At 47.4% G+C, this 12,200-nt stretch overlaps 1 protein-coding gene across 7 annotated transcripts in view; it reads left to right on the plus strand.

Moving 5' to 3' along the window:
• Positions 1–10,611, plus strand: part of AK1 (adenylate kinase 1) — a 46,454-nt gene extending 35,843 nt beyond the window's left edge. For 6 of the 7 annotated variants that reach the window (XM_088665318.1, XM_088665320.1, XM_088665321.1 and 3 more), the window contains 2 exons: positions 1,640–1,831; positions 5,836–7,124. In XM_088665318.1, the coding sequence (XP_088521444.1) occupies positions 1,640–1,831; positions 5,836–5,904 (261 nt within the window). In that variant the 3' untranslated portion in view covers positions 5,905–7,124. Of the gene's footprint in view, positions 1–1,639; positions 1,832–5,835 lie in introns of all 7 variants that reach the window. The other variant, XM_035101507.3, reaches the window with a different exon arrangement.
• Positions 10,612–12,200: the final 1,589 nt, after the last annotated feature.

Raw genomic sequence — 12,200 nt, forward strand, 5'->3', positions numbered from 1 at the left:
TTTAGAAAATACCTAAAGGCAGCCTTGTTTAGGGAAGTTTTTAATCTATGATATCTGATGTATTTTAATGTTTGTTGGAAGCCGCCCAGAGTGGCAGGGGAAGCCCAGCCAGATGGGTGGGGTATAAATAATAAATTATTATTATTATTTGCACTTTTCCAGGCATTGCAATGCAGTTTTCCAGCCCAAGAGTGTGTACAGTGGTGTGTGTATTAGGGGAAAGTGAGCTTCCCTCTTATGCATTAGTACCGGTAGTATTATTTTGAGTGTGTCCTGCCTAGGATTTCCTGAGACAGCACAAGAGGGCAGCATTGTTCCCCTAGCCTGTTCTAATCTTGGCAAATAATTGCTGGGTTTTTTTTTACAATCCTAGAAGCCTGGGCAGATAAGACTTGAGCACAGATTGAAAAAAACCTGGACAAGGTGACTACCGGTAGTAGCTTGGTGTCCATGGTCACTCTCCCCAGGTGGAGCTCCCAGATTAAATCTCTAGCCATTGCGATCTAGAAGACCAGGGTTCAAATTCCCACTCGACCATGAAGCTCAAGGGGTAAACTTGGGCCGGTCATTGCCTCTCATCCTAACCTACCTTACAAAGTTGTTGTGGCGATTCAATGAGGGTGGAGAACCATGTACAGAACTTGGAGTTAGACCAGGGACCATAAAATGGGTCATAAAAAAATAATAATCGGAAAATGTTTCCTCCTTTGATCTTATCTCAGGCGTATGGTATAAACATAGTCAAATTTCAAATTTGGGACAAATCAGTGAATATTTAGACCCTGCTCCTACAGATTTAAATTTGGCCTCGCTACGAGTGATAAAAACATAGGAATTTGACTCATTTAATTCTCAATATGTTAAATTGTGAACTGATAGACATAAATTTTAGGTTTTATGGAGAGCAATAATAGTTGCATACTATTATTTTCTGCAATCTTTAATTATTTAAGATAAAATATGTTGATGATTTACATGAAAAACCAATGGTTTTGAAAAAAATTATATGGAACAATTAAGCAAACGGTGTACTAAACAAGTAAACATAAACAATAAAACGCCACTCATATGATGTGTTGCGTCAAAACATCACATTAGACTTAATTACTTGGTAGAAATTGTACTAAATGCTGACATTTTGTGTAATTAATAAAATGATGCCTTATGCAATATATACATTATACATGTACACCGTATTATATCATGCTAAAAATATGCCAATATGCAAGACACTAAACGTCTATTTTGGTGCAAAGTCCTTCTTTGTCTCTTGTTTGGGGAATTTAGAGCGATTGTTCATTGTTGTTTTGATGGTAGCGTCACGTCTTTTCTCTCCAATAACACATCATATTTATCACTCATAGTGAGGCAAAATTTCAATCTGGAGGAGCAGGGTCTACATATTAACCGATTTGTCCCAAATTTAAAATTTGACTATGTTGATACCATACGCCTGAGATAAGGTCAAGGGAGGAAACATTTTCGGAATTTTTTTTATGACCCACCCTACCATGGAGCCTGTGGCCTTCCAGATGTTGCTTAGCTGCTGGGAGTGGAGAATTTAGGCCGGCACAGTTATCATTTCCTTCTTCTCTTCCTCCCCCACTCCCTGACCCCTCCATGTTGCCTCCCTGCTCAGATCGCACCCCCAACATTGCTGCTCTACGTGGACGCTGGCAAGGACACAATGGTGAAACGACTGCTGAAGCGTGGGGAGACGAGCGGCCGCGTCGACGACAACGAGGAGACAATCAAAAAGCGGCTGGAGACGTACTACAAGGCCACTGAGCCTGTCATTGCCTTCTATGAGAAAAGGGGCATTGTCCGTAAGGTGCGTCCCATCGTCCACCCATGTGTCTCCCTCCACTCCCAAGGACATAAGATGCAGGAGAGCAGAAAGCAACTAAGTGTTGCAAAATGACCGCCACTTCTCCAAGTTGGCCACTCCACTCATGGGTGATGAACTTGGTCTGTCCAAATAATTTCTCGAGGGCGGGATGAATGGTTTGTTCAACAGTTCCAGCTTGAGGAGGCTCCATGAGCTGCAGTGGCGTCTTTTTCTCTTTTCAATTCTTTTCTTTAGCTTGGAAACAGCAGAGTTTTTCTCTGTCTCTCTTTGGGCAACTTGGCCACCAATTTGCTTTCTCTGGAACAGGATTTCCAGTAGGGAGGGTGGGAGCTTCCATGTTCCACAATACTCCCCTTTCCCATGAAGGAGAGAAGCTAGAATTCATAGAATCCTAGAGTTGGAAGAGACCACAAGGGCCATCCAGTCCAACCCCCTGCCAAGCAGGAAACACCATCAACGCATTCCTGACATATGGCTGACAGCAACGCGGGGCCGGGTCAGCTAGTAGAATCATAGAATTGGAAGAGACCACAAGGGCCATCCAGTCCAACCCCTTGCCAAGCAGTAAACACCATCATAGAATCCTAGAGTTGGAAGAGACCACAAGGGCCATCCAGTCCAACCCCCTGACAAGCAGAAACAGCACCAAAGCATTCCTGACAGATGGCTGTCAAGCCTCTGCTTAAAGACCTCCAAAAAAGGAGACTCCACCACACTCCTTGGGTCTGGCTACTTTTGTTTCAGTGTATCTGATGAAGTGTGCATGCACACGAAAGCTCATACCAAAATAAAAACTTAGTTGGTCTTTAAGGTGCTACTGAAGGAATTTTTTTATTATATTCCTTATATTATCTTTCATTTGTCGACCAGGAAGAAAACCTGCTTGATCATTAGGAATAATTTCTTTTATTACATCTTTTAATCTATTTGCGAATAAGTTGGCAAAAAGTTTTTAATCATAGTTCAGTAGTGAAATCGGGCTGTAATTTTTAACCAGATCAGTGTCTTGTTTTGGAATTAATGAAATGTAGGCATCCTTCCATGAATTTGGTAGTTTTCCTTTATTCATTATATTATTCATTTAATCCTTCAATAGTAACGCCAGCTGATCATTTAGTTTTTTAGAATATTTCACCGTAAGTCCACCTGGACCTGGCTAGTTTGCCTAATTTGGAATGTCCTATTGCTGATTGTACCTCCATCATTGTACTTGGTGCGTTCAACTGATCCTTCTTTTCTTTTGGAATCTCTGCCTTAGATAGTCCTCGATTTTTTTCTATGTCTTCTTTTCCAGCTGTATACAAGTCCTGGTAAAATCTCCCCCCAAAAAAATGCCTAAAGGGGACCATTTGGATCCCTTCCATTCGGGATTCAGGCCTCATCATGGGACTGAAACAGCCTTGGTCACACTCGTTGATGATCTCCGGCGGGCTAGGGACAAAGGTGAGAGTTGTTCCCTGGTCCTGCTAGATCTCTCAGTGGCTTTTGACACCATCGACCATAACATCCTTCTGGACCGTCCAGAGGGCTTGGGAGCTACGGGCACTGTTATACAGTGGTTCCTCTCCTTCCTCCTGCGCCGCGTTCAGAAAGTGGTGGTGGGGGATGAGTGCTCGGACCCCTGGGCTCTCACTTGTGGGGTGCCTCAGGGCTCTGTCCTCTCCCCCATGCTTTTTAACATCTACATGCAGCCGCTGGGAGAGATCATCAGGGGGTTTGGGCTGGGTATTCATCAGTATGCGGATGATACCCAGCTCTACCTCTCTTTCAAATCAGAACCAGTGAAGGCGGTGAAGGTCCTGTGTGAGTGCTTGGAGGCGGTTGGAGGATGGATGGCGGCTAACAGATTGAGGTTGATTCCTGACAAGACAGAAGTACTATTTGTGGGGGACAGGAGGTGGGCAGGTGTGGAGGATTCCCTGGTCCTGAATGGGGTAACTGTGCCCCTGAAGGACCAGGTGCGCAGCCTGGGAGTCATTCTGGACTCACAGCTGTCCATGGAGGCGCAGGTCAATTCTGTGTCCAGGGCAGCTGTCTATCAGCTCCATCTGGTTCGCAGGCTGAGACACTACTTGCCTGCGGACTGTCTCGCCAGAGTGGTGCATGCTCTGGTTATCTCCCACTTGGACCATTGCAATGCGCTCTACGTGGGGCTACCTTTGAACCCAGAAACTACAACTAATCCAGAATGCGGCAGCTAGACTGGTGACTGGTCATTGGCGGCTTACAACAGAAAAATGAAATAAAATAATCTATTAAACATTAAAAGCCTCCCTAAACAGGGCTGCCTTCAGATGTCTTCTAAAAATCTGGTAGCTGATTTTTTTCTTTGACATCTGATGGGAGGGCGTTCCACAGGGCGGGCGCCACCACCGAGAAGGCCCTCTGCCTGGTTCCCTGCAACTTGGCTTCTTGCAACGTGGGGACCGCCAGAAGGCCCTCGGTACTGGACCTCAGTGTCCGGGCAGATCGATGGGGGTGGAGACGGTCGTTCAGGTATACTGGACCAAGGCCATTTAGGGCTTTAAAGGTCAGCACCAACACTTTGAACTGTGCTCGGAAACGTACTGGGAGCCAATGTAGATCTTTAAAGACTGGTGTTATGTGGTCTCAGCGGCTGCTCCCAGTCACCAGTCTAGCTGCCGCATTATTCAACATCTTCATCAATGACTTGGATGATGGGCTTGAGGGCATCCTGAGCAAGTTTGCAGATGACACCAAATTGGGAGGGGTGGCTCATACCCCAGAGGACAGGATCACACTTCAAAACGACCTTAACAGATTAGACAGCTGGGCCAAAGCAAACAAGATGAATTTTAACAAGGAGAAATGTAGAGTACTCAACTTGGGCAAAAAAAATTGAAAGGCACAAATACAGGATGGGAGACACCTGGCTTGAGAGCAGTACATGTGAAAAGGATCTAGGAGTCCTGGTAGACGACAAAGTTGACATGAGTCAACAGTGTGATGCAGCAGCTAAAAAGGCCAATGCAATTCTGGGCTGCATCAATAGGAGTATAGTGTCTAGATCAAGGGAAGTAATAGTACCACTGTATTCTGCTCTGGTGAAACCTCACCTGGAGTACTGTGTCCAGTTCTGGGCACCACAGTTCAAGAAGGATACTGACAAGCTGGATTGTGTCCAGAAGAGGGCAACCAAAATGGTCAAAGCCTTGGAAACAATGCCTTATGAGGAACGGCTTAGGGAGCTGGGTATGTTTAGCCTGGAGAAGAGAAGGTTAAGGGGTAATAATAATAATGATGATGATGATGATGATGATGATGATAATAATAATAATAATAATAATTTATTTATACCCCGCCCATCTGGCTGGGTTTCCCCAGCCACTCTGGGCGGCTTCCAACAGAAAAATAAAACACAGTGATATGATAGCCATGTTCAAATATATCAAAGGATGTCATATAGAAGAGGGAGAAAGGTTGTTTTCTGCTGCTCCAGAGAAGCGGACACGGAACAATGGATTCAAACTTCAAGAAAGAAGATTCCACTTCAACATTAGGAAGAACTTCCTGACAGTAAGAGCTGTTTGGCAGTGGAATTTGCTGCCAAGGAGTGTGGTGGAGTCTCCTTCTTTGGAGGTCTTTAAGCAGAGGCTTGACAGCCATATGTCAAGAATGCTTTGATGGTGTTTTCTGCTTGGCAGGGGGTTGGACTGGATGGCCCTTGTGGTCTCTTCCAACTCTATGACTCTATGATTCTACCCTAATGTCCCAAGGCAGGTTACAACATTAAAAAGCAATACTGAAAACAGTTCAAATCCTTTTTTACCACCACAAAATTAAGGTGGGCACATACCCGGTAGTAGAATGGCTTAGAATCACTGGCAGTGGCTGTCAGCTGAGAGACGTGGCGGGGTGAAGGTTTTCATTTTGCTCAAAGTGTGATGGTAGTGCTTTGTACTTGCAGCAAGGCTTGGGCTGCCCCAAGGGCCAAATTTCTAAACGCAACTCCCTTCTCTCCTCAGCTTAATGCCGAAGGCTCAGTGGACGACGTGTTCCAACAGGTCTGCACTCACCTGGACGCCCTGAAGTAAAAGCGCAGGGAAGAGCACCTGCTGGTTCTCCACCCCCACCCTCCCCCTCTGCTCCCTCCTCTCTCACTCTCTTCCCCACTTCCCCACCACCAGTGGATCTCCGCTCCTGGTGCCTCTTCCCCTTCCCTCTCAATCTGGCCTCAGATCCATCTTTGCCTCCCCACACGAGCCTCCCTAGTCCCCCTCCTCCCGCCTGCCTCACCTCCCATTTCATCTCAGGGGCTGTGACAGCGGAAGTGGTGTTATCCTGTTTTCGTGGACGGAGCCTCGTTGGAGGAAATTTCAAGGACATTGTGTTTGGCTCCCTAACCTTCTCTCCAAAGTAAAGTTCACTTTCATGAGCTGAGATGATGATTTTTAAAAAAAAAAAAAAAATCTTTTACGCCCCCCCCCTCCCCCTTTTCTTCTTCTTTAACAGGAAAAGCTCTCATGTTATGTTCAGAGGTTGATTAAGGGCAGGAAACGGCATGTTTATCCCACTGCAGAGTATCCAGAGAAGGAGATCTTATTTTCTCTGGATGAGGGGCATGTAAAGGAAGACTGGAAAGGGGACATTCTCTGATCCTAGTAATTCAATGGAACGTCAGAGGAAAGCTAAGGCTGGGTCATGATCTTTTAAAAACCCAGAGCCTGGTTTGAATATGCAGCAGCTGTTTCACCATATAATGCAGGATAACAGCATCTGTCTGTTGCAAATATAAACACAAATATTAGTCAAAATAACTTGTCACATGGAAGATGGAACATAAGAACTTAAAGTGCTTGGCTTGCAACATGTGGCAGTGGATGGTTATACAGTGGTACCTCTACTTACGAATGACTCGACTTACGAATGTTTCTACTTACGAACGGAGCTCCGTCCGCCATCTTGGATGCTGTTTAGATAGGATTTTTTCTACTTACGAATTTTTAGATAGGGTTGCTTTGACTTACGATTTTTTTCTCCCAATGCATTCCTATGGGATTCGACTTACAATTTTTTTCGACTTACGAATGTGCATTCGGAACGCATTAAATTCGTAAGTAGAGGTACCACTGTAACATGATTTCTAGCTATTGTTTGAGATAACCATCTTTAGTGAAGACCCAACACTTTATAGTACTCTGAAATGATTGGCTGATGTCACTCATCAATGACAGGAGAGGTGCTGCTGATAACTTGGAATCTCTCTCCACCCTTTGAAATGTAACCCAATAAATCACTCTGTAAAAATATGTAATTAGGGGGAAACTGCGTACCAAATGCGTGTATTGGGATAAATTTGCACTAAAATGCTGGTGAATTTTTGATGGGGGCTTTAATTTAAAAACTTGCAAACAGATGTGATGTGAAAATGAATTTGCAATGTAGTAGAGCAGGGTCCCCAGACTATGGCCCAGGGGCCACATATGGCCCCCGAGGCTCTTTTATGTGGCCCCCGGAGACCCCCGCCGCCCGCTCTTACCAGCGGGGTGCGGCGCGGCTGCCAACTTCCAACCTGGAAAAGCGACGGAAATCGTTTGTGCAAGCGTCATTTCCGGTGTACTTCTGCACATGCGCACAAATTATTTCTGGCGCTTTCCAGGTCAGGAGTGTGCCAGAAATAGCATTTGCGCATGGGTACCCCCGCGTGCTCCCCCACCCTCCGGCCCACCACGCAATCGGCACGGCGGGCATCCGGCCCAAAGCCGGGTAAGTTTGGGGACCCCTGGGAATGAGAACCCAAGAGAACCAAAAGTGGCAGATTTCCCCATCCCTATTTAGTTTACAGATATTTCTGCTTCTACAAGGAAAGCTGCTCCACCCCAGGGCAAGAACTTACCAGAACAGAGTTCCAGCACCTCTCAGGTGGGCACCATTGCCATTCTAAGAGAACATGGTGAGTTCTGGCACCTCTTTTTCTAGAAAAATAGCACTTCTTGTGCTATAGCATGGCATGGTGGCATCGAGGAAGGGGGTGCGGTCAGATCCTTAAAGGACTTTGGCCCAGGCCCATGATGGAAATCTGTACCAGGGCTGTCTCAAGCACGTCGGGTGCCCTGGCGCCGTGGTGCGGAGATCGCTCCGGCACCCCCGTCCCGCTCAATTTCTTGCCACGGCTGGTGGGCGCAGAGCGCAGCATGGTTTCCGCGTGGCGCCAGCGCCCTGGCGCCCCGCGCCACCCAGACTACCCCTAGAGCCGGCCCTGATTGGCACAAATTTCCCCATACACTCATGTATACAGATAGACACTTCTGGGGAAATAAGTTGGTTAGCTTGGTAACCGGCTACTCTATAAGCAAGGGGACCCACTGTCTGGGGTTTGGGGACCACTGGGCCATCTCCTTACATTGCCCCTGCCCAGCAACACAACCACAAAGAAGAGACCCAGTTTTTCAGCGGAAGAATGGTGGCCTTTTTCCTCTAGCACGATGGGAGGCTTTTAATGGCTTAGTGGGGTGCAAGTGAGATCCTTGTGACCAAATGTCTCCCCCCCCCCCCGTTCCCCACTCTCCAAACTATACACCTAGAGGGAAAACTTTGTTCTGTGTACCATGGGGGTTGGAAGCCCTCGCCTAGACTACGAAGCAATATATCTGAGACTCCAATTGAAGACTGCTAAGGCTTCTAAAAACATAATCACAGCAAAATTAAGGGGATCTAAATATTAACCGATTTGTCCCAAATTTGAAATTTGACTATGTTTATACCATACGCCTGAGATAAGATCAAGGGAGGAAACATTTTCGATTTTTTTTTTTAATGACCCAACCTATTACCCATCCCAAGAGAAAACTAATTTGCAGTGAGATTTCTTCCTTTCAAAGAACAGGCATGTAAACTTTCATCCTAGAGTGGGCTAGGAAAGGAGGTAGCAGGATGCCCTCCTGGAGGCCAGACAATCCCTTGCCCCCATTTCATCCCTTGACACTTCATTCCCTTAGCAGCCATAAACTACTGATTGACAGCTTCTTTGTGCCTTTTTCTTTGGTCTGCTGATGAAAATATTTGAGTAGCAATCTCTGCCAGTCCCCCTTATTTCTCTGTCTCTGTGGAGCAGGAATGAGGGACTTGCTGGAGCCCAGCTCTCATCAGCCCCAGGCAGCAAGGATGATGGGACTTGTAGTCCAGCAGTATCGAGAGCGCCACAGGTTTCCTATGTGAGCTGTAGGGAGACTTTGAATCCAGAGTTCTTCAGCCTTGGGGGCCCCAATATGGCTGGACTGCACTTCCCATTTGCCCCAGCCAGCTTTCACCAATGGTCAGGGATTATGGGAGTTGTAGTTCAACAACATTTGGGGACCTATTATTATGATGATGGTGATGATTATTATTTATTTATACCCCGCCCATCTGGCTGGGTTTCCCCCGCCACTCTGGGCGGCTTCCAAAAAATAGCAAAATACATTAAAATATCACAAATTAAAAACTTCCATAAACAGGGCTGCCTTTAGGTGTTTTCTAAATGTCAGGTATCTCCTTGACTTCCGATGGGAGGGCGTTCCACAGGGTGGGCGCCACTACCAAGAAGGCCCTAAGCCTGGTTCCCTGTAGTTTGCTTCTCACAGTGAGGGAACCACCAGAAGGCCCTCGGCGCTGGATCTCAGTGTCCAGGTAGAATGATGGGGGTGGAGACGCTCCTTCAGGTATACTGGCCCGAGGCCGTTTAATGGGAGGGCGTTCCACAGGGTGGGCGCCACCACCGAGAAGGCCCTCTGCCTGGTTCCCTGTAACTTGGCTTCTCGCAACGAGGGAACCGCCAGAAGGCCCTCGGTACTGGACCTCAGTGTCCGGGCAGAACAATGGGGGTGGAGATGCTCCTTCAGGTAGACTGGACTGAGGCCATTTAGGGCTTTCAAGGTCAGCACCAACACTTTGAATTGTGCTCGGAAACGTACTGGACCGGTGTTATGTGGTCTCAGCGGCTGCTCCCAGTCACCAGTCTAGCTGCCGCATTCTGGATTAATTGTAGCTTCCGGGTCACCTCCCAAGGTAGCCCCACGTACAGCGCATTGCAGTAATCCAAGCGGGAGATAACTAGAGCATGCACCACTCTGGTGAGACAGTCCGCGGGCAGGTAGGGTCTCATCCTGAGCTACCCTGGACACAGAATTGACCTGCGCCTCCATGGACAGCTGTGAGTCCAGAATGACTCCCAGGCTGCACACCTGGTCCTTCAGGGGCACAGTTACCCCATTCAGGACCAGGGAGTCCCCCACACCCACACCCACACCCCAAAAACAGTACCTACGGTTGAAGGGCGACTCTACGCCACAGGTGGAGCACCTGGCCATCTTTATATTACTGAACTACAGCTTCCGCTTCCATTGGCCATGATGGCCTGGGCTGATTGAGAGTTTGAGTCCACCTGGAGGTGGACTCCCATCCCCACTCCCTATGCTTTAGGGAGAGAGAGATTTGCGAGTGGGGAGGGATGGGACGAAACCCAAGCCCAGGATGGCGTACCTGAAGTCGGGTGGGATTTTGTAATGTGAACACTGTGCCTCATTTTCTTTCTCTCTGATTACTGGAGCACTCCAAACTCACAGATAGCATTTCGCATGCGCTCAGATGCGTTTATAACGGTATCCAGTTCTTTTGTACAATGATTTCTAATATTTATATAAGTGGGGAGGGGGGAGCCCCCCCTGCATCCCACCCAGAGTCTTAAAGGCCCTCTGTCTGCAGGCCTAATGTCCGAATGTATTTATCATATCATTATTAAAGAGTAAAAAGAATGGCAACTATGTAACGTGTGTGTGTGCATTATGTCATTACCAGCTTTTCTGGTATTTCCTCTCTGTTCTCCCCCCACTGTCTGCCTCCGAACACCCATTGCTGGGAATCACAGGCGGAGAGTGCCCTGTTTGGCACAGGCCCTGCTTGGGGGCATCCCTTAATGGGTAATAATAATAATAATAATAATAATAATAATAATAATAATTTATTATTTATACCCCGCCCACCTGGCTGCATTTCCCCAGCCACTCTGGGCGGCTTCCAACCGAATATTAAAAACAGTACAGCATCAAACATTAAAAACTTCCCTAAATAGGGCCGCCTTCAGTTGTCTTTTAAAAGGAAAATAGTTGCTTATTGCCTTGATATCTGCTGGGAGGGTGTTCCACAGGGTGGGTGCCACCACCAAAAAGGCCCTCTGCCTGGTTCCCTGTAACTTGGCTTCGCGCAATGAGGGGACTGCCAGAAGGCCCCTCGGCGCTGGATCTCAGTGTCCGGGCTGAATGGTGGGGGTGGAGACGCTTCTTCATGTATACAGGACCGAGGCCGTTTAGGGCTTTAAAGGTCAGCACCAACACTTTGAACTGTGCTAGGAAACGTATCTGAGGAGACATCATAGAAGCATCAAAAGTGATGCATGGTGTTGAAGAAAGTGGGCAGAAAAACATTTCCCCCCTTCACTCATAATACTGGAGCTCAAGGACCTCCAGTGAAGCTGTGATCTTGGGAGATTCAGGGTGCAAAATAAAGCACTACTTCACACTTCTTCACACAGTGCATAAAAGTATGGAATTGATGGTGATGGCCAGCCGTCAGCAAACTTTTTCAGCAGGGGGCCGGTCCACTGTCCCTCAGACCTTGTGGGGGGCCGGACTATATTTTGGGGGGGGGGGAATGAGTGAATTCATATGCCCCACAAATAACCCTGAGATGCATTTTAAATAAAATGACACATTCTACTCATGTAAAAACACCAGGCAGGCCCCACAAATAACCCAGAGATGCACTTTAAATAAAAGGACACATTCTACTCATGTAAAATCAAGCTGATTCCCGGACCGTCCGCGGGCCGGATTTAGAAGGTGATTGGGCCGCATCCGGCCCCCCCCCCCGGGCCTTAGTTTGGGGGACCCCTGATTTAGAGGAATTCATGGAGGATAAGGCTACCAGTGGTTACTAGCTATGGTGACTACCTTCCATCTCCACTGCAATATGTCTCTGAATCCCACTTGCTAGGAATCACAGAGGGTGAGACGGCAGTTGCGCTCGGATCCTACATGCAGGCTTCCCATTGCAGCATCAGTTTGGCCACCGTGAGAACAGGATGCTGGACTAGATGCGCCCTTTGCCTGATCCAGCAGGGCTCTCCTCACCTTCTCATTTCAGGTTATGCCCTGGTTATGCCCTGAAACAGTCAATGAATCTTCTAAAACTTGCACTCAGTGAAGGAGTTGCAGTCCCCCAGCCATCCCCCCGAATCCCCCTAAGCTAGCATGCTCTGCCTCCCTTAAGCTACCCTTGGTGCCTCAGGTATGGTACAGGACGTTGTCTCATCGCCAGAGTTGCCACAGGGTTCTGTCTTGGGCTCGGTCTTCTT

The sequence above is a fragment of the Zootoca vivipara genome, chromosome Z2 (assembly GCF_965207765.1).
Source record: "Zootoca vivipara chromosome Z2, rZooViv2.hap1.1, whole genome shotgun sequence".
NCBI lineage: Eukaryota > Metazoa > Chordata > Lepidosauria > Squamata > Lacertidae > Zootoca > Zootoca vivipara.